At 45.9% G+C, this 23355-nt stretch overlaps 1 protein-coding gene across 1 annotated transcript; it reads left to right on the top strand.

Annotated features, from left to right (window-relative positions):
* The first annotated feature begins 1019 nt into the window (after window positions 1-1019).
* LOC108555733 (fibrillin-2-like) lies at window positions 1020-15074 on the top strand. The gene is made up of 28 exons (XM_017911516.1): window positions 1020-1070; window positions 1566-1761; window positions 2310-2414; window positions 2752-2999; window positions 3747-3996; window positions 5103-5348; window positions 5515-5634; window positions 5869-6002; window positions 6080-6317; window positions 6832-6987; window positions 7071-7205; window positions 7300-7533; window positions 7618-8133; window positions 8248-8433; window positions 8507-8758; window positions 8840-9271; window positions 9542-9835; window positions 10376-10624; window positions 10764-11304; window positions 11357-12501; window positions 12584-12772; window positions 12860-13241; window positions 13344-13759; window positions 13840-13990; window positions 14075-14327; window positions 14415-14679; window positions 14756-14992; window positions 15067-15074. The coding sequence occupies exons 1-28, from the start codon at window positions 1020-1022 to the stop codon at window positions 15072-15074; spliced, it is 7629 nt and encodes a 2542-aa protein (XP_017767005.1).
* The last annotated feature ends 8281 nt before the right edge of the window (window positions 15075-23355 follow it).

The raw sequence follows: 23355 nt of genomic DNA, 5'->3' as shown, positions 1-23355 counted from the left end.
TAATGATAGGATATCAGAGAATGTAATGTTTAAATTTCGTCCCTCGTCGTTCGGGAGAGGCAGCATGGCCGGTCGAAGGAGAGTTAAATTTCCTTGCATGCCTATAATTACGCGCGCAGCAAAACCTGACGATCTTTAGTCACGAAGAAAACCAATTAACCCTCAATTATCTGCTCTACCTGCATACTCTATTCTCAATGTACTACTCAATTACGTTAAGCTATCATACCAAAAGAAGAAGACAAACCTGCGCCTATTAGACAGTCGGTTTTATCATTCCTCCGAGTATCATGCTCTCAATAAAGATTAACGATCCTCGATCATAACGAAAGCTACGAGACTTTTCAGTTTTCGTTTCACCATCGAAAGAAGACATAAAGTGTCTTTCGATAATTTCCTTTAACCCGTTGCATAACCGCTTGCCCCCGGTTATCCTTGCGCTCGAGGAGACAGGAACGGCTTCTTAAATTTCAAAACAACGCGTAACCAGGAAATTGGGTTTTCAGGGCCAGGGCTAACGTAAGTTGATACAGTTAGGTTCGGGTTTATTCGTGAGGGGGTCGCGAGTGCCGACACACGGCTGGAACAGGTGTTCCCGTGCATCGGTGCTCCCGTGTAACCGGTAGAGGTAAGAACGATCGGGTAGTTCTGTCTGGCCCACTTCGAGGATGGATTTTTTGTCGGTTTATTACGAACAAGTCGTCGTCGTTCCTTTCCATACGATCTTTTTACTTTCACTTTCCATTTTGCTCCCTTTTTCCCCGTGGTGCGAGATAAATTTTGACGAATTTTCGTCGTCGCGCAGAGGACGATCGTTCGAGTAACACAGGCCTCGGAGGATGATGTAACAGAACGAACGTAATCCAGGAAATCGTTGAGAACGCACGCAGGTGTGTTTGGTCTCGTGCCAACATCGCAACGCGATGTTCGAGTCCTATTGTGGCAGATTTTATGCCTCTAGAAAATTAACGCGTTGATAGACGTGGATCGATCGATTTTTGATTTCTGTTTCAGCCAAGATGAAACATCTTTGGCCGTTGGTGGTGTGGATACTTCTATCCCTGTGTCCGGTAAGTGGAATCAACAGTTGCTCTAGTGGTATTCTAATCAAGAGCATCGTTCTCCATGGAATTTTAATTAATCCGCTATTTTATTATCTTTTTAATGGCTACACGTGCAAGCATTTAACACGTTAATATATAACGTTCCGCGTTATGCTGGTTTTGCGCCTCCTTCACTGTGCATCATCGATGGTGCATGGAAAAAGGGGTACAGCGGTTGCTATGAAACGTTTTCAAGCGTAAAATACCGATTGTGTTTACTAACTTCTTCAATTTATTTGTTTACATTTCCGATCTATTAATTTGCACTGTCATTTTCTTTATTTGCATCCTCCATTTGCCTAGCTGCATTTCCAGCTTATTTATTTACTCTCGACTCGTCTATTTATTGCACCACTCGTGGAGACTTTTCCAAAATCAGCAAAATTTCATCGACGATCCACAAATCGTGGAACCGATAATATTCCACGAGAAATCGGATTAAACAGTCTCGTGATCTTCCAGGCCGAATCTCTGAGAGGACTCGGCCACGGACTAAGGAGGGAAGTGTTCTTCCTGAACCTCGAGGACGGCTACTTCGGATGTCAGGTGAACGAGTCGACGGACATCCTGCAGCTCCTCGAACTGTCCAAGCTATGCGACAGTAACGTCGACTGCTACCAAGGCACGGACGAGCAACGCAATAGGCTAAAGTGTACAGGTAACGCGTTAAGCGAAGATTTTTCCTAGTCAAGGCGAGCAACGCGGAAAAATAGTCGTCTGACCGGACTCTGGCAGGAAAAGAAAGGATCCACTCGTTCCATGACACGATCGCGCTACCGTTACAATCTCCACTGTTCCTTTACGTCATTCTGTTGTTCCCGACGCCGATTACGCCAGCGATCCTCGCGTGAAACCGCAAGCACACTCACGCCGACGCGGCGTATAACGTCGCCTCGTCACGGCTTCTTCCGCTGCTCATCCGCTGCTCATCCGCCGCCGATTAATCGTCGGCATTCATTTTTTATCGCTATTCCAGCGGCGTTTGCACGCGCGTTAAACACCGTTTTGCCCCAGCGATCACGACGATGATGAACGCGTTATGTAAGGCGGAGTGGAAACGAATTACTCATCGTAATCGTCATTTTTAACGCGGCTTCCCGCGCTGTGTTTTCTCACCGGATGACTAAGGGATTGTGCCGTGTCGCTCGTGAGTTACCCACGATGAATCGGTAATTGATTTCCTTCCACCTTCTGTTTTTCTCACAGACGACTGCACGAAGGAGGACGGGACCAGGTGTCTGAACGGCGTCTGTCTCGACTCCGTCTGCCATTGCAACGACGGTTTCGGTGGTTGCAATTGCCAGGTACCAGGTAAGGCATCCCCGAGGAACGATTCACTTCCTCTTACTTTCAGCCACTCGGTCAGCTACTCCGAGCTGCCTCCGGCGCGACACACGTTGCCCGTATTTCATGCAAATGTAAACACGTTGCAGACGAGAACGAGTGCAAGTACCGACCCTGTGATACATTCGCGCATTGCACGAACACTCTTGGTAGCTTCCATTGTTCCTGTTTCCCCGGCTACCAAGGCGACGGTTTCCATTGCACAGGTATGCGACCACCGATCGTTCCTTGTCGCGGTCTATCCCGTCTAGACCGCTCTTTCATTCCGAGATCGTCTCATTTTTGCCCCGACGCGTGTCCGCAGACATCAACGAGTGCGATAACCCGGTTTTTGCCGCGAGATGCGTCGAGAACGCGGAATGCTGCAATCTGCCCTCGAATTTCCTCTGCAAATGCAAACCTGGCTACATCGGCGACGGCGAGGTCCATTGCGAGGATGTGAACGAGTGCGCGATAGCCGGAGCGTGCGCCGACAATGCCGTCTGCAACAATATTCCGGGGAATTACACCTGTGCATGCCAAAACGGCTTCACGGGAGACCCGTACGAAACCGTAAGTACCTCTGAAAGGCTTAAGAGAAGTTGCGAGAGAAAGAAGGTTCGAAATAAAGAAACGGAAGCAGCACGGATCTGAGATTGTTGTGGAAAGACCATTGCAAGATATCCGGGCATTCTAGTTCCCTTCGTCAACGTCGCGTATTCCTGAACTAATATTTATCACGTTAATTTGTCATTTTTATTTTACATCAGGGTAAAAATTTATACCGTACAACCATACTTTATGTGCAAATTTTGCGAAATTTGTGATATTCGAGAAATTTTTATTCTTTGCGCCAGTTTTGTACCCCTTATGGAGAAAAATGTTCAGAAGTTTGTTCAAAATTTGATAAGTTCACAGCTGAACGAGTATTAACCCTTTGCACTCGGCGATTTTTTCGTTACAGGGGAATAGTAATTCGAAGACTTTCCGCCATAAAGTCGCCGATATTTCTAAAACGTTAAATAAGAAATCGTATGCAAATTAAGACGTGGAATTATTTTATTTCGATATTCCACGCATCGTTGGGTAATTGTAAATCTGATATATTAATTAACGTCCATCTTTAGAATATGATTAAATGGCGACTGAGAGGAGCCTCCGAGTGCAATGGGTTAATTATCCACAGCGCTATAGAAATTTCGCGATACCTGATTTGTCACCTGCAATAATCGTGAAAGTGTCGATGCAAATCAGGGACGTCTGCAGTGAACGTGTTAAGGTAGAATCATGGGTGTCTTCAATAATGTCGTCCTTGTTCAGTGTATCGATATCAACGAATGCAACTACGCGGGTGCTTGCGGAAGGGGTGCGTTGTGCGTGAACCTGCCGGGCTCCCACAAATGCGAGTGTCCCGAGGGGTATAACGGCAATCCTGAGGAAGAATGCGTGGACATCGACGAATGCCTGCGTAGTCCTTGCGGTCGTTCAGCTCAGTGCACAAACGTGCACGGCAGTTTCCGCTGTTCTTGCCCGGAAGGAATGAGCGGCGATCCTTGGTTAGGCTGTCACGGTGGGTAACTCGATTTCTAATTATCCGAAACATTTTCTTACTAAGTTACAAGCTCAGCGGACTCTTCGTGTAAAACTCCATATACTAGCTAAACTGTGCAACATCGACATGACAAGAAAGGTAAAATGCGAGGAGGATAAAAGAGCAATAACGTCCATAAGTAAAGCATTTTAACATTCGTTATGTAACACGGTTAATGTTTTCTTATTAAGTCACAAGCATAACAGAGTCTTCGCGTAATTTTTGCGATTTATGATTCAATCTATGCAATATCCAAATGGTAAGAAAGGTAAAAGAGGAAGGTGACGATTAAATAATTCAACGATGCTTTAGTGAAATATTAATACTGTCAATCATAACACGATGAATGTTTTCTTATTAAGTCACAAGCATAAGAGAGCCTTCGCGTAATTTATGCGACTTGTGATTTAATTTATGCAATATCCAAATGGCAAGAAAGGAAGAATAGGAAGATGACAATTAAATACTGCAACGATGCATCGATGAAATATTAATACTGTCAATCATAACACGATGAATGTTTTTCTATTAAGTCACAAGCATAACAGAGCCTTCGCGTAATTTTTGCGACTTGTGATTTAATTTATGCAATATCCAAATGGTAAGAAAGGTAGAATAGGAAGATGACAATTAAATACTGCAACGATGCATCGATGAAATATTAATACTGTCAATCATAACACGATGAATGTTTTCTTATTAAGTCACAAGCATAACAGAGCCTTCGCGTAATTTTTGAGACTTGTGATTTAATTTATGCAATATCCAAATGGTAAGAAAGGTAGAATAGGAAGATGACAATTAAATACTGCAACGATGCATTGATGAAATATTAATACTGTCAACCATAACACGATAAATATTTCCCTATGAAGTCACAAACATAACAGAGTCTTCTCGTAATTTTGGTGACTTATGATTCGACGTATGCAATATCGAAATGGTAAAATACGAATGTGAAACGCTGCAGCGGCATCCAAGCTTCATTAATAGCGTCACTATAGATAGCGTTAACAAATAATTAACAAATTTACCATAGATTAATCGAGACGTTGTAGTAAAGACCGACTAACCATCACTAACAGATGTAAACGAGTGCGAGGAGGGCACGCCTTGCGGCACGGACGCGGAGTGCGTGAACACAGAGGGTAGTTTCGAGTGCAGATGCCAGGCTGGCTATCAAATGGACCCGACGCACGGTTGCATCGACGTGAACGAGTGCAGTCGGCCGGATGCATGCGCGGAGAACGCAAGATGCATCAACGTGCCTGGATCGTACAAATGCATCTGTCCCCAGGGCTTCATCGGTCAAGGACTAACATTGTGCGAAAGTCAGTCATCATCTAACTCATCTTATTAGAAAAAGAAAATCAAAACAAAAAAAAAGAAAACCATAGAAAATCTGTCAATCCTGAGATTTAATTTTTAATAATCCAGTTCCAGTAACAAAGGATAGAATTAATGCTCATCGTCAGATTAACCCGTGTTGATTAACAGATGTGAACGAATGCGAGAGAAACCCTTGCGGAGAGAACGCTGAATGCAGCGACACGATTGGCAGCTTCGTATGCAGTTGCAAGGCGGACTACACTGGGGACCCGTTTAAGGGATGCAGCGGTTAGCAACTGAGATTATAGTTTCTTTTCTTCCTTTTTGCTTTCTTGGGGTTCTTTGGTTCGGCTGGAATCAGCAATGTTCGAAAGATCGGAGTGTATCTCACCTTGTGTTTAGACGTCGAAAATCGAGGGTGTTTTAAGGCAATGGGACGATGTCAATCGTTGTACTATCTTCCTAATCGGTGTTGATATTTTTGATCAACGTTAACTCGAAGATCGGGTCTCTGTTTCTTAGACATCGACGAGTGTACAGCGTTGGAGAGCCCCTGTGGAAGGTACGCTATTTGCAAGAACAGCGAGCCCGGGTACAACTGCGTCTGTCCACCGGGATACAGTGCCAATCCCAACCCGACAGTCGCTTGCGAACAGGTGATTATACCGTTTTTAATCGCTTTACCATTTTCTTCCCTCTCTACTGATGTTCCGTGGCATTACGAAAATTACAGACCGACGTGACTACGCTTTGCAAATCGAACTTCGACTGCGTGAACAATGCCGAGTGCATAGAAGGACAATGCTTCTGCAAGAACGGGTTTAAGGCTGTTGGAGCTGAATGCGTGGACGTAGACGAGTGTCTTTCGAACCCCTGTGGACCTGCATCGATCTGCAGCAATACTAAGGGAAGTTACCATTGCGAGTGCGAGTCTGGTTTCGTTGGAACTCCACCACACATACCCTGCAAAGGTACGTGAATTTAAACTAAGTGTAAAAGAAATAATATTAATGTAGGTCATCGTCTGTGTGGACAGCGTCCTCTGTGTGGGTATGAATGTAGAATGTATGGGAATGCTTTGACCCTTTCTCAAAAAGAAGCGACAATGAACAGCGGCCTCGAGTTCGGCTCAAGCGTTCAGGCTGATACCTGGAGTGCGTGCGAAAGGACGAGTGACCGCGTGTAAGGATAGCATGAACGGAATATTTATGGCAGTGTCGAATGCAAGTGAAGAGTGAAAGTTTAGAAATGCGTCCGAGTGTTTAGGATACGTGACTCACTATGGGCGAGGCTACGAGCTGTGCGTGAGAAATGCATGATTGAGGAAGAAAGCGTGAGTATGACAGAGGACAGGGTGTAAAGTTTAAGTAAGGGTGCAAGAATGCGGGCGTGGGTCAAAAAGGAGAGTCAGCTGCGAATCAGTGAGAGTTTAACATTGAGAGCTAATTCTATTGCCCATCAATTATTCCTAAATTAATATTATAGGGTTGATTGTAACCGTGTTTCTATTTCTCACAGCACCCTGTGACGAAGTAACTTGTGGAGACCACGCGTTCTGCAAAGCGGATGGCCACGAAGCTTATTGCATCTGCGAAGATGGCTGGACCTTTAATCCGAACGATATTGCTGCTGGATGTGTTGGTAAGTACTTTCAAATTTTTTTTAAATTAATTGGTACTTTAGTGTCATGTGGATAATGAATAATATATTTTTCTTTGAATTAGATATAAACGAATGCGACGCGATAAATGGTCCTTCGGGACGTTGCGGTAAAAATGCAATTTGTACTAATACTCTGGGTGGATTTAGTTGTCAATGCAAACCTGGATTTTCTGGAAATGCCTTCAAACAATGTCTAGGTACGTAAAGATCCAACGCTACATCTGAATACTGAGGAAGTAGTTGTTATATCGATATTATTAATATCCATGTCTCATTCTCGGGCTAAAACAGACGTAGACGAATGTGCCAAGCTAGACTCCTGCGGCCATGGTGCTACTTGCACCAACACCGAGGGTTCTTATTCGTGTACCTGCCCAGAAGGCACTATCCCGGATCCAGACCCTTACATCAAGTGCGTCGGTATAGTTACTTGCGAGGTCGATGGCGACTGCCCTGGAAATGCCATTTGCGATCCACAGAAACGTTGCCTGTGCCCTGAACCCAACGTTGGCAACGACTGCAGACGTGAGTACAGGACCAAGCTGCAACTTGTCAACGACTTGTCGGAATTTTTCGATTTTTCCTAAATTCCTGTTTACATGAAATTAGATCCATGCGAGGACCTGACTTGCGGACCGAATGCTCACTGTATGCTGTCCAACGACGTGGCTACTTGTCTCTGTCGCAATGGTTACACAGGAAAACCCGGAGTGAAGGGAGGCTGCAGGGACATCGACGAGTGCGCCATTAATCCGTGTCCTCAAGGGGCAATTTGCAATAACGAGCCAGGATCCTTTTCCTGTCAGTGTCCCAGTGGTACCACAGGGGATCCTTACAGCGGTGGCTGTCAGGAATCGAAGGCTCCTCATGTCTGTGGACCAAGCACACCGTGTCCCGCTGGAGAACAGTGCATCAAGGACGAATTCGTGGGTAGCAGCGTGTGCATTTGTCAGAGAGGATATACTAGGGATCATGAGACCGCCAAGTGTAGAGACATCAACGAGTGCATGGAGCTCAGAGATAAACCTGCTTGTGGTGTTAACGCCATTTGTAAGAATTTACCCGGAAGCTACGAGTGCCAGTGTCCACCTGGGTTTAACGGCAATCCGTTCTCTCTGTGCGAAGGTGAATATATTTATCATACGTTACTGGTAATTCTTAAGTAAAAATTGTTAAACCTATGTTTAGTCGTGACTAGAAATATCTCTAATTATTTTGTTATATTTAATTACATTGCAGAGTGCAACAGCATCGAGTGCCAATGTCAGCCTCCGTATAAGATCGTCAATGGTAAATGCATGCTGGCCGGATGTTCCAAGGGTGAGAAGTGTCCCAGTGGTGCAGAATGTATCACTATTGCTGGCGGAGTCAGCTACTGTGCTTGTCCCAAAGGCTACACTACCAAGGCTGACGGTTCTTGCGAAGGTTCCTGTCAAATCTCTATCCTCTTTTCTCACCTGAAATTCACCTGTATAATTCAATGAACGTTAATTTACAGACATAAACGAGTGCATCGTTGGACACCAAGTGTGTGGCTACGGAGCAGAGTGTATTAACCTTCCAGGATCCCATCAGTGCGTCTGTCCACACGGTTATGGTGGAGACCCATACAACGGTCTGTGCTCTCCAGCTCAGAAAAGATGCACGAACGACAACGAGTGTAAGGCCAACGAGAAATGCGTGCAGCCTGGCGAGTGTGTCTGTCCTCCGCCATTTTACACGGACCCTCTCGATGGAAACCTCTGCAAGAGTAAATATCTTTTTACGAGATTTTTATCTAGAATTCCAGAATTCTTTTAAAACGAAACAAAAATCCTGTTTTAATTCTTAGATCCTTGTGACCGATTCCCATGCGGTATCAACGCGAAGTGCACACCGAGCGATCCACCAAGGTGTATGTGCGAGGCTGGCTACGAAGGAGACCCCCAACATGGCTGCGTCGACGTGAACGAGTGCGCGAATAATCCCTGTGGACATGGCGCCTACTGCATCAACACCAAGGGCGACCATATCTGCGAGTGTCCAAAGGGTACAGTGGGCGATCCTTATGGCGGTGGTTGTACCGGAGTCGTTGTTCCAAAGAACGAGTGTTCCTCTAACGACGACTGTGATAACATCTTCGCCTGTGTGAACGGCAGATGCGTGAATCCTTGCGACAATATACCCTGTGGGCCAAACGCCTACTGCGAGCCCGACAAGCACGCTGCCTGGTGTCGGTGTGTTATCGGATTCGTAGAAGGCAAGAACAACGAATGCGTTTCACGTGAGTACTCTTGCGTAATTCCCAAATGAGTCTAAAATTACTCGAATAAATATTTTGAGGCTTTCATTAATAGTCGGTATATAATTAACGGGTTCCTCGTGGGTTCGTTATTCGAGTAAAGGAAGGGTCTAACGAGATAAACCTATTCCAAACATAACACTTAAATCTTCTTATCCAGCTTAACACCTTGACCGGTGTTAAGTAACCAGAATATTTCGCACGGATGTCTTAATGAATCGATGGAAAGAAATTGTCAAAATTATTATGCAGAGTGCGATGGCTTCGTCTGTGGCTCTGGGGCACAGTGCATCGTGAGCTATAGCGGACCAACGTGCAAGTGCATCGAGGGTTTCATGGGTAACCCGTTCCCTGGCGGTCAGTGTCAACCGGATGTCTGTTCTCCGGAAGTGCCCTGTGCGGAGCCAAGCGTGTGCATAAGTGGAAGATGTAAACGACGCTGCGAAGGCATCGTCTGTGGTGTTGGTGCCTCTTGCGACCCGGCGACCAACAAGTGCGTGTGCAATCCGTATTTCATCGGGAACCCTGACCTCCTTTGCATGCCTCGTAAGTATTGCAGGAAGTAAATTTAATTTTAGATTTCAATTAAGAGTAGCAGCGAGGCGAATCGGTGTGCGTCCTTACTTCTAAGGGAGTGCATAGAAATGTTTGGGCGGTTTCTTGAAAAGCAAGAGATAGCAAACGGCGGCATCATGTTCGACGCGAAAGAACAAACGATAGCGCCAAATCCTTTTGTCGGGATGTCTGTGACTATGTCGAATGATTGAAAAGGAAAGCATGTGTATGAAAAGAGATAGATTTGGCTTTAAGTAAGCATGCAAAGATGCGAGCCAGCCAGAAATGAGAAGAATTGAGAAGTCAGAAGTAGGCAGATTTGAACTGAGTTAGAAGGCTGAATGTGTGTAGAGACATAGTGAATAGAGGATCGTGTGAGAAACTTAGTGTAATATTTTAGTTGAAATGAGACCTGTTTTGTTACAGAAAGAGAGTTATTGTTTGCTAGACGCGCAGATCTCTGTCTGCATAGGGTTAATTTAGCCAAAAATCCTGCAATATCGATTAATATCTGCTTCCTTCGTCTTACAGCGATTCATCCAGCTGTCTGCGACCCTGCTTGTGGATCCAATGCTCACTGCGAGTACACGTTGCAAGAATCAAAGTGCGTGTGCAATCCAGGTACAAGTGGAAACCCGTACCACGGTTGCGGGGTGCAACAGAAGTCTGATTGTTCCACTGCACTCTGTGGCAAGGATGCCCACTGCAACGCTGGTCCGAATGCCGTCGAATGCTTGTGTCCTCCTGGATACGCAGGAAATCCGTATATTCAGTGTCACGGTTTGTACTGTCAATTTCTAATTGCACGAAAGCAGAAGTTACTTTGCTCTCCAATTTCTAATTTCAACAGAGGGACCGAGAAGTCCTTAATAAATGCACACTGGTCATCTTTTTCGAGCAAAGACGTCTATTGTTTCAGATATCAACGAGTGCAATGGAAACGCTTGCGGTGGTAACGCGGTGTGCATCAACACCATTGGTAGCTACGATTGTCGTTGCAAAGAGAGCTTCTTCGGCAACCCCTTCATCGGTTGTCAGCAAGTCCAAGTCGGTGCCTGCACCGACCCTGCGACCTGCACCTGCAGTGACTCGGTTCCCTGTCCGTTCGATTATAGCTGCGTGGCTGGCAAGTGCATAAATCGGTGCAGTGACGTGAAATGTGGTCCCAGATCTGTTTGTCAGGACGGTACTTGCGTTTGTCCACCTGGCTACAGCGGCAATCCCAATGACCTAACGAAAGGCTGCTACCTTCATGGCCACTGCTCGAACGATCTCGATTGCGAACCTCAACAAATCTGCTTCCAAGTTGGAAAAGGCGTTAGGAAATGCGTGGATGCGTGCAGCAAGCTCCAGTGTGGTCCCAACGCGTTGTGTGTCACTCAGAATCACGTGTCTTCGTGCTTGTGCGTCGACGGCTACCAAGGGAACCCTAGCAATCTGATATGCAGGAACACCTGGATGTAACCATGATTCGGATTGCTCGGAAGGATTCTTCTGTATTCTTCTGGACAGTGGTGCTCGCGAGTGCGTGAATCCGTGCAGCAAAGTGGTCTGTGGAGCTCATCAAAAGTGCGAGCCTGACATAATCCCTGGTCATGCCACTTGCAAGTGTCAAGACGGCTACGAGTGGAATCCGATACTGTCATCGTGCGAGAAACCATCCGTTCCTGATTGTATATCCGACGACGACTGTCACATCACGGAAGCTTGCAGACCTGATGCTCTCGGTGTGTTGAAGTGTATCTCAGTGTGTCGAAGCTTCACCTGCGCGATTAATTCTCAGTGCGTGGCTGAGAGACACCGTGGTCGCTGCGAGTGTCTACCTGGTTTCATCGGCAATCCAAACGATCGTCAGGGTTGCCAGACACCTAGAAAGGATCAGTGTTCCACCGACAGTGAGTGTCCAGAGGATCAGACCTGCAGGAGCACCAAGGAGGGTCTCCTGACATGTCAGCCGGTCTGCAATTTCGTTTCATGTGGTCCAAACGCTTTGTGCGTGGTTCATAATCACGTAGCTAATTGCGAATGTCCACCTGGCCTCTACGCTGGTGATCCTAACGACGTGGTTAAGGGATGTCGAGCGGTTCCTTGCGTCTACAACATCGATTGTCCACCTACTCAGCTTTGCAATAGATTGACGCACACTTGTTACGACGCTTGCGACGAAAATGCTTGCGGCGTGAACGCCGTTTGCATCGCGGATGATCACAGAGCGATCTGTCAGTGCCCACCTGGACTGAAACCTAATCCTGTTCCTGACGTGGAGTGTGTCGCCATCGAAGCTTGCCATCCTAGTCCCTGTCACGAAACGGCTCTGTGTGTCCCAGGACCTACCAATAATCCCGTCTGTCAGTGTCCATCGAATTTTGTCGGGGATCCTTACTTGAAAGGTTGCCAACCGGAAGGCTACTGCGCCAGTGCTAAGGATTGTCCAGTGCATTCCATCTGTCACAACCATCGCTGTGCCAATCCCTGTGAAAATGCCTGTGGATCGAATTCCATTTGTGATGTCATTAATGGACAACCCACTTGCAAGTGCATTCATAAATTTATTCCATCCTCGAAGGGTCCACAAGATGGTTGCGTCCGCGCCTCGAACTATTGCAACGTCGATGCTGATTGCGAGGAAAGCGTCTGTCTCGAAGGACAATGTATAGGTAGGACGTGCTTCTATACTTAATTAAACATAAATATACTCGATGCAACAGGTTTTACTCAGAAAGATGTTAAATGTTACAGCTGTTTGTCGAATGGCCACCGATTGCTCAGATGGTGAAAAATGTGTGAACAACAAATGCATGATCCCTTGTGTCACTCACACGCAGTGTCAGACAGATCAGGCTTGCGTCAACGGACTGTGTATTCTGGGTTGTCGAAGCAACAAAAATTGTCCTTCGACGGAATCCTGTATCAATAATAAGTGCCAAGGTACCCCTCTAAAGAGGGAGAACAAAATTTCATTTATTCCAGTAGGTCTTTATAGGTCGCTAACAATGAGCTATACCCTTTATTTAGATCCATGCAAGAGGAAGGATGTCTGCGGTCCAAACGCGATTTGCAGCTGCACTAATCACGCCACGACCTGCACCTGTCCCCTCGGTTTTCATGGGAATCCCACTCCTCAACAGGGGTGTGTCAGAGTGCCAAATATCTGCGAGGGTCCACAGGACTGCCCCAGCCAGCACCTGTGTGTCTCTGGCTTCTGCCAGTGCCAATGCAGCGAACAGAATAATTGTGCCGAAGGAGAACGCTGCAAGAGTGGAATATGCGTGAAAGTGTGCTATAGCGACAGCAATTGTTTGCCAGGTGAATTGTGCATCGACGGCGTGTGTGAAGTAGGTTGCACCTCGGACGTTGGTTGCAACGATAACGAGGTGTGCATCAACAACAAATGCAAGTGAGTATGAAATCGAACAGAACGAGAAATATTTCCAATTTTACCTTTAGGTATTTTATTGTATAATATAATTTCGTATTCGTAACAATTTTCTTTTTCTAGGTGCAGTCACGGGTTCATCGCTGGACCAGAGCACTGCTTAGACATCAACGAGTGCGACGATCATCCGTGTCACTCGAGTGCAGAGTGCGTTAATCTTCATGGGTCCTATCGCTGTGTCTGCCCACAAGGCACAGCTGGCGATCTCGTGGGATCTGGTTGTGTAATCCCTCACCAGTGTACAGTGCACACGGATTGTCCCGATTCGCAAGCTTGCATCCAACACAATTGCACCGACCCTTGCTCTCAGGTCGACTGTGGGCTGAACACAGTTTGCTCTGTTCTCGATCACACAGCCGCCTGTCAGTGTCAACCTGGTTACATTGGAGACTCTTCTGGCTGCTTTAAAGTGGAATGCCTCTCTAACAACGACTGTCCCACTGACAAGTACTGCAATCAGGACACGAACAAATGCAGCAGTAAGTGACAGACAGATTTATGAACTGATCTATTTGGAAGCCTTGTTTAAATTTTTATTATTAACATTTAATTTATCCAGGTCCTTGCAACCAAGTCAACTGTGGCTACGGCAACTGCATAGCATCTGATCACACTGGAATATGCAAATGTTATCCTGGCTTTGAACTAGTGGGTGACATTTGCGGAGACGTTAACGAATGTTTGGAGAATCCTTGCCACTCTTCTGCAGTGTAAGTAACTCTCCTAATTTGAGACTCTTTTACGTCCAGTCTCAGTTGAGTTTGCAGAGAAGATGTTCAAATACTCCTTTACAGTTGTCAGAACACGGAAGGCTCTTACGCTTGCGTCTGTCCTCACGGTCTGGTTGGAGATCCTTTCAAGTCAGGCTGCAAACAACCAGGGGACTGCTTCACGGACTTCGATTGCCCGAATTCTGCCGCCTGTATTGACAACAGATGCTCCAATCCCTGTGACGTGTCATCTGTCTGTGGTAAAAATGCTGAGTGCTTCGTTCGGGATCACGTTCCGCTTTGCAGGTGTCCTGGCCAGACCACTGGCAACCCAGCGGTAAGTACACGTTCGAGCATTCGAATTAGAATGATCTTAATCCGATTTTGCCCTAATCATTACAACTCGTGTGTTATTTATCTTCAGTCGGAGTGTATTCACCTGGAGTGCAACTACCACAGCGATTGTAGCGCTTCAGATGCATGTTTCAATCACAAATGCGTCGATCCTTGTTCCCTCTCCAACGTTTGTGGGCAAGGAGCAGATTGTTCTCCTCTAAATCATAGCGCTGTGTGCACCTGTCAACCTGGTGGCACGGGAGATCCCAATCTGGGCTGCACACCTGTTCAGTATTGTAAATCAGACTCCCAATGTGCCACAGGTTCAGCTTGCAATGGAGGAATATGTACTGGTAAATAGATTTCAATTTCATCGATAAACTTGAATTTAATCAGGATTGAATCACAATTTTCTGCATCTTGTTATAGCGCTCTGTGGTAGCACAAGAGATTGCATTGGTGACCAGCTCTGCATCAATGGCCTCTGTCAGCCTACCTGCAAGAGCAACTCCAGCTGTCCCGAGTATCAGTACTGTCACAATAATATCTGTGTGCAAGAATTGCGTTGTGTGTCCGATGATGACTGCAGCGTCGACGAAAAGTGTATCAAGAACAACATTGGTCAAGCAGAATGTCAAAAGTCTTGCGACCTGGTCCTCTGTGGACGCAACACCGAGTGCAAAGCGGACAATCACGTCGCAGTTTGCTCTTGCAAGCTTGGATTCTTTGGGAATCCTAAGGACGATAAGATCGGTTGTCAACCTATCGAGTGCGAGATTAATGACGACTGCAGTGGAGAGAAGATTTGCGATGCACACAAGTGCAGGATCGCTTGTTTGGCTTACAATCCTTGCGGAGTTAACGCTATCTGTACAGCGGAGAACCATGTCCAGGTGATTAGTTGTCTATTAAACTATGGGTGGTACAAAATTTATTTAAAACAAATTTTATTATTGGCTATTTTATAGATTTGCACATGTCAACCTGGTTACACCGGAGAGCCCACTCACGGCTGTCAACTAATAGATTACTGTCAGAATGAACCTTGCGCTCCAGGAGCTCTGTGCGAAAATTCCAGAGGATCCTACAAGTGTCACTGCCAACAGGGTATGGTCGGAGATGCCTACAACAGCGGCTGCCAACCACCAGTAGAATGCTTACAAGACGAAGACTGCCCACTCACTGCCAAGTGTATAAATGTCAACAATGTTCCTAAGTGTTTCGGTAAATTCCAAGTGTTCAATTTTGAAATAGTCAATTTCGATCTTTAGACGTCATTTAATGGTTTTAAACGTGACGTGGATACCGACTGAAAATCAATTTGTCTTACGCCCGGTGATTCTGACTTTCTACCTGACGTTTCAGATGTTTGCTCACGCACACAATGTGGACCGAACGCGGACTGTGCTGCCGCTAATCACGCTGCAGCCTGTCAGTGTCGATCGGATTACGAGGGTGATCCGAACAATCTAAGTATAGGCTGTCGACCTAAACCGGTTATTTGTTCGTCAGCCGTAGACTGCTCGCCCAATACCTACTGTTACGAGGGGATCTGTCGACGTGAGTATTGTCTAACGAGCTAGAGCAATCGTTCGATGCTCTGTGCCCGATCGTAAGGGACGTAATTTGAAATTCTTCCAGCGTCCTGCCAATCGGACGAAGAATGCAACTTGTCAGACGTGTGTCTGAACGGACAATGCTTGGACCCTTGCAACGTGAGAGCCGCGTGCGGAATAAATGCGGAATGCGACGTGAGGAGTCACATTAAGCAGTGCAGCTGTCCACCTGGGTTCACTGGTAACTCGGAAGTGGAATGCGTGAGACGTGAGTTAAAAATTTTGCAAATTCACCCAACAAATTCTCCAAATATCCCGTACACTCAGAAAATATCTATTGGCAATAAAATATAATCAAAGACGAATTTTTATTTAAAATGAAATGAAAATTACCATGGACAAGTTGTCTGCTGGAATATTAAATTTTCTTTATTATAGAATTATTTAAAAAATATCATTTTCATGCAATAGATTATTTAATTTCTCCATGTTCGATTCCAGTACCCGTGTCATGCAGAGACACCAACGACTGCAACGATGGAAATACCTGTCGCGACAACGTGTGTCTTCCCATTTGCTCCAGCGACACCGAATGCGCGTTCAACGAGAAATGCGTCCGTGGCAATTGCCTGCTGACTTGCAGACTAGACAACGACTGCTTCCTAGGTCACATCTGTCTTCACAATATGTGCACCTTCGGTTGTCGCGCAGACGAAGACTGCAACGCGAACGAGGCGTGCATCACGAACAAATGCATCAACCCCTGCGAGGCCACCCCCTGCGGACCAAACGCCAAGTGCACAGTGTTCAACCAACGAGCCACTTGCTCGTGTCCAGCAGGCTTTATACCGAATCCAACCGCGAAAGTGGCTTGCTTGAGATCACCCGGCACTGTCTGCCAAGCGAACAGGGACTGTACCACGGGAACAGCTTGCATAGGCGGAGTCTGTACCCCGGTGTGTTCCACGGACATAAACTGCCTGAGTAACGAACGCTGCGATCCCTCAGGAATCTGCAAATCATTATGCAGAAGGGACGAGGATTGCAGAAGCGGAGAAATCTGCGAGGGACTGGTTTGCGTGATTGGCTGTCGCGCCGATGTGGAATGCCAAGAGAATTCCGCTTGCTTGAATAACCAGTGTCAAGGTAAGGAGTCGGGAAATACGATGATGCTTATTAACATAATTGAATTGCATTTTAAGCACGCTTTTGTCCACGTCTCGTAGATCCTTGCTCCCTGCCCGATGTCTGCGGTGTGAACGCCAAGTGCGCGGTCGTAAATCACCAGAAATTGTGCTCTTGTCCCACCCCATTAGTCGGAGACCCTCTAATTGGATGCAAACAGGCGTTCCTGCCTTGCAGCACGGAACTGGAATGCGCGACTGGTCAGACTTGTTACGGAAGATCCTGTTACGCCACGTGTAGGAGGTAAGGCGATTAGGCATTCGAACGACGCGATTGCTTCTTGCTCCCCTCAACGACTCACTTTATTGCCATGTAAATCATTTTGCAGCGACGCTAATTGTCTCAGCGACGAACGATGCGACGGCGGAATTTGCAAGGCTATCTGTAACAGCGACGATCATTGCGTAGCAAATCAGATCTGTCAGAACAGGTTGTGCGATATTGGCTGCCGCAGCGATAACACTTGTCCCAATGACGAGTCCTGCATAAATAACAAATGCAAAAGTAAGAAGTTGTTACATCTGACACTACAAATCCTGTCCGACTGTTTGCTTAATTAATCCTTGGTTTTTGACTTGCACAGATCCCTGTGAGGGTGGCAAGGCTTGCGGAGAATGCGCAGGGTGTCGCGTAGTAAATCACGTGGCACAATGCAGTTGTCCTGCCAATTATTATGGCAACGCTTTGACCAGCTGTGCCAAGTCCATGATCCCATGCGACGGTACCTGCGAATGCGACGAAATTGGATTCTGCACTAACAGCTGTTACAGCCAGGACCAGTGTTCCTGTGGAGAAGTGTGCCATACGGGAAAATGCCGAATTAAATGCGACGTTAATAACTATTGTCCAAAGGTACTGCTTCTAACATTTAAGAATTCTAAAGAAGACAACCAATTAAGAATGGGACTCGCGATTAATTTGCATACCGATCAAGCTATAGATAGACAATAGTTCAAACGTTAGTCATATGACTGATCGAATTCTTATGTCAATACGAATGCTATCTCTTTCCATCAGGGTTACGTTTGCGACGAGGGATTATGCCTCATCGGCTGCCGCACCCATTCCGACTGCCCATCATCTCTATCCTGCGTCAGCGGCCAATGCGAGGATCCATGCTCAGCTAATGGATCTCCCTGCGGAATCAACGCCCTGTGTCGCGTTTCGAATCACAGAGCAGTTTGCCTGTGTCCAGAAGGCTTCCAGGGAGAACCAAGTCAAGAATGCTACCAACTGGAGTGTCATAGAGATGACGACTGCGAGGCCAACAAACGCTGCAGCGAGGACGGAGTGTGCACCAATCCTTGCCTGCAACATGGCGTCTGCGGCTTCAACGCGCAATGCAGGGTGGTTAATAGGAAAGCTCAGTGCTCCTGTCCACCTGGACACTATGGCAATCCCAAGATCAACTGCAAGAAAGGTAACAGATACTACCTATTTTCCTATACTCTCTGACAGAAATACAATCTAGGTATACCAATGGTGTTTCCAATTCGTGTTTCAGGAGGGGACGAGTGTCTGAGAAGACCCTGCGGAGTGAACGCGAAGTGCAGGGAAACTCTGAACGGATTCGAGTGCACTTGTGATCCAGGATGCCACGGAGATCCTCATCAAGTCTGCATCTGCGACGGAGGGGAACTGTGCAAGGATATGCGTTGCGGAGTGAATGCTGCATGCAGGATTTACAAGAATCAACCGCAGTGCTATTGTCCGTCGAATTATCCCTCTGGCGACCCGATGCATGCTTGTGAGTATTCGCCTCGAGTATCGAATAATAACGATTTCGATGTAAATGCTAAAATTAAAGATCCCGTTCCTTTGTGTCACGAGAGGATTGCTCCATTGGTATTTGAATAACAAAGGAACCATTTCCTTTGTGCGTTTGTAGCAAAGAAAAATGGAAGGTGTAGTCTGATCGTCGATTGTTTTTCCCTTTTCTGTGAAATCGTCACGCGTGCCTAATCTTTTATTGTGAGCACAGGTAGCGCGGACAAAAGCTTAGGCGACTGTCGCACGAACGGCTGCGGCAAGGGAGCAGAATGCATACGAGACGGTGCGATATTCGTGTGCAGGTGTCCACCTGGTACCAGTGGATCGCCGGATATCGAGTGCACCACAGGTAAGAGACGGCCTACTAACTGTTTAACCGGGCAGATCGATTAATTTCATGTACAGCATTTGTGACTAGCGAGCAATACTGACGAAACAGAGGAACATGGTCCGTAGAATAACCATGTATTATCGTCTTTAGTAGGACTTGAAGTAATACCATTAGAATGTATTAATCCAGTGAATCGTTTAACAATCGAGAGACAGATGTGATTGGACCAGTTTCTTAGACGATTCTATATACGCATATATATATACATATTGTACAAAACGATACAATGTACGACACTGGATTTTACCCACAAATGGTCGCGCGAAACATATACCTGTACATATATATCTATACAGTTAGGCAATACTGTACATAATGTGTCCAGGAAAGGAGGAACACGTTTCACACATGTCTCACACATAACTATTCATATGTAGAATGTTTATTTCAGTATCCAATCTGTCTTGTGGAAACCGTGTGTTATGTCGAGAAATATGCTCTAACGGAAAAAAAAAAGATAAAAAAGATAAAAAGTAATAAGATAACGAAACGATAAAAAAAAAAAAGTGAAAAAGTAGAGACAGAGAGAGACAATATATGCAAATATTTCGATTGCAACGACATAGAGAAAAAAAAAAGGTACACATCTTACAGAGTATGAAACACCGATGATCCGTTTTTTTTTTAGACCTAGGACTAATGATACAGATTGGGAACTGCGAAAGGGACATTCTCATATACCCATGCTTGTTATTTTTTTGCTGGATTTATCCACTGTTTTACATTATTTTCCCTCTTATTTTCTTTTGAATTCTGTGGGGGCTTGTGTTGTAAATATCGCTGCTTGCCAATTTATACGTACATATATATATACACTCGTATGTATATATATTGATTCATTTCTCTGGACAACGAGAGAGGATCCTGTCTCGTATTGTCCCGGAAAAGAGTGTAAAGTTCGGTTCTCTATTTTACTTCTTCACAAAAGCTACCCTACTTATTTCCGTATTACGAATACAAAGCATGTGGTTTATGTTATTTGTGAGAAAGTTTCTTTTCACAGTTCTTATAAATGCTTTTTTCTTTTTTTTTCCTGTCCCATCACCACCACCACCACCACCATCACCACCACCACTACCACTACCACCACCTACCGTTCTCCACCGACTCTACACCACGACACTACGACTCTGAAAAAAAAAAAAATAAAACCAATAAAAAAAAAAATATACAACATGAACCAATCGAAATCGTGGGTTTCTCGGTGATCTAGAGCGCGAATGCACCAGCGACCTAGAGTGCCCCAATGAAAAAGCCTGCATAAATCTGCAATGCGTGGACCCCTGCGGTCTCCGCGGCGCCTGTGGGATCAACGCCCTGTGTCGTGTGGTTCTGCACAAGCCGCGCTGCTCCTGTCCGCAGTGTTATATCGGTATGCCCCACACGGCCTGTCATCCAGACCCCAAATGCGAAAAGCTGAATCCCAGACCTACGCCGAACATCGGTTGCTCGTCCGATCGCGACTGTCCAGAGAGTCTGTCGTGTCATTCTCGCACTGGCGAGTGCCGGGACCCGTGCTTGAGTTCGCAATACACGTGCGAGGTTAACAAGAGATGCCAGGTGCGGAACCACAGGCCCATGTGCGTGTGCAAGTACGGGTTCGTCGTGAACGAGGTCGGGGAGCTGACGTGCGCCCCCGACACGTTGACATGCACGAGGGATTTCGACTGTCCGTCGAACGCCGCGTGCGTGAATGGGAAATGCCAGAACCCGTGTAACGTGAGAAAGAAAAAGCCATGTCCGGCTGATAAAACCTGCGATGTCCTGGACCACCGTCCCGTCTGCATATGCACACAAAACTGCAATCCCTCCCTCTCCATTTGCCTGCGAGACAGTGGCTGCTCTCCAGACTTGGCGTGCCGCAACTATCGCTGCGTGGACCCATGCAGAAACTCCACCTGTCCGGCTGATGCCCCCTGTTACGTGGAGGAGCACAAGCCTATCTGCAAGTTCTGTCCCCCCGGCTTTGTGCCAGATACTAAATACGGATGCATGAAAGGTAAACACCATTTCTCACCACCTATCTCTCTCTTTTCTCGCTCACGCTCTACAGTCTTTCTGTATTATTCTATATCTAGATCTGTCTCGCTCCACTTTGATATATTATATATAAATATATTACTGACACCGTTATATTCACCAAGTCTGTTCACGATGATATATATACACGTATGTATATCTCGAACCTTTGTCTACGATTCTTACTCGCCTATACTACTATACGCCTCACACCAAACATACCAGTTGCTACTTTTCAGGTTTCTATGCCATTCAGACAGTGGAATTCGTCCATACGTAATTGCTAGTTAGAAAGAATTGTTCGGAAGTTCGAAAATTTCATTCGTGTATTTCCTTGTGAAACGAGTGCATTCCGTTGTCTGAATGGAGAAAAAGACGTTTCAGGTTCCAAATACCACAGATACAACTGCTCATCCCGATACCTATACTCTCCTGCCTTTTACTCTGCCGACGTCCTCACTGTTCAACGATATTATTTTCTCCGTTACATCTGTCTCTGTAAAGACCTAATTGATTATATACTTCTGATCGTTAGCTTGTCTATTTATTACGCGAGCATGCTTAACTTAATCTTAATAATTCGTAGAATTTTTACTTGGTGTGAACCAGTACGATGACCAGTAGTCATAGTCTAATCGCGATAAGAGCGACGCTTGAAACGTTTCAACCGCCTCTTTGACTTGAGCTACTCGACTTTTCTTCGCTCGTTCAGCGTGTTTATATTCTATTGTATCCGCAGCAGTACTCCACCACAAGCCTGACAATTTATGCGAGTCCGATGACGACTGCAGCGACACAGAAGCCTGTGTCGAAGGGTCCTGCGTCGATCCTTGCGTCGACCACTGTCGTTTGGCAGTTCGATGTCGGGTTAAAGCACACAGGCCTGTTTGTGGCTGCGACCAACACGATCACACTTGTACAGACACCACAACAATGCAAACCACATCGACCTTTGATTATTCCACACCGATAACCGGCGAAACCGCTACGTTTTTAACAACTACGCTATCTAATCTTGAAACCGAATCTTATACTTCTTCTACCGTTGTCGAAGAAGCCACAACGATTTCGTACACGAGGGAAAGTACCGAATCCTCGAGCGAGGTTGTCACAGAGGCTTCCGAAACTACTGCTAAAGAAAGTACTTCTGTGTCTCTGGTAACTGAATCAACTTTGCCAATAACAGCAATAGTTGACGCGTTGAGCACTTCTACGATGTCAACGACAAATGCTGAAAGCGTAGAGAGTACTACTTTTAACGACAGAATGTCTACTTCTACTTCTTCGGAGGTACCTACAGTTGGAGATATCTCTGATAAAAGTACCGAAGTTGTTCCGACAGTTCGTGATATCGAATTAAGTAGCGAGGGAGTTTTTGGGACGACCACTGTATCTTATAACGATAGTACACGGTATGCTTCTACTACTGAAATTGCGTCTACCACGGATTCGATCGGGTCCCAGGGAACAACTATAGGTAGTAAAGTAACTGAACCGGATAAAGTTCAGATAGTCACTCCGGTTACGTATGTTTATCCTCTAGAAAAGACAACACCGTCGAAAGATGTGGTTACTGTTACTCCGATATACGTAGGTGAATATACGACGGAAATGCCGGAATTTACAGAGACTATACGTACTTCTAGCGAGAGTAGTACTACCGAGCTAGTCTCGTTCGAACAAACCTCTAGTACAATGCCTTTGGCTACGGAAAATTTAAATTTAGCGACGACAGAACCCGTAACATTGATCACTGTGACGGCGCGATATCCTTTGGATACGGGAACAACAACCGAGTCTGTCACAGAGATCACACGAACAACTGAACAGTATTCTACAGAAGCATATGCAACAACTGAATTATCTACGGAAAAGTCAGAAACAACCAGGCAGTACTTTACTGAACAGCCTCTAACGACAGGACAAGTTACTGAAAAAGCACTTACGACGGAATACCTTACGGAACAATCTTCAACGACTCAACAATATTCTACGGAGCAATCACAAACAACAATAATGTATTCAACAGAACAATCTTCAACGATTGATCAGTATTCTACGGTACAGCCAAAAACTACGGTGCAATATGTCACGGAACAACCTTCTAC

Source organism: Eufriesea mexicana, unplaced genomic scaffold (genome assembly GCF_001483705.2).
Source record: "Eufriesea mexicana isolate 0111107269 unplaced genomic scaffold, ASM148370v2 scaffold265, whole genome shotgun sequence".
NCBI lineage: Eukaryota > Metazoa > Arthropoda > Insecta > Hymenoptera > Apidae > Eufriesea > Eufriesea mexicana.
Note: the sequence above shows the minus strand (reverse complement) of the source record. Positions and strands in the feature narration are given on the sequence as shown.

Coding starts and splice junctions, on each gene's coding strand:
- LOC108555733 (XM_017911516.1), top strand. CDS start 1,020: ATGAAACATCTTTGGCCGTTGGTGGTGTGGATACTTCTATCCCTGTGT. Junction 8,434..8,506: donor GGCTGACGGTTCTTGCGAAG/GTTCCTGTCAAA, acceptor GTTAATTTACAG/ACATAAACGAGTGCATCGTT. Junction 12,773..12,859: donor TATCAATAATAAGTGCCAAG/GTACCCCTCTAA, acceptor CCCTTTATTTAG/ATCCATGCAAGAGGAAGGAT.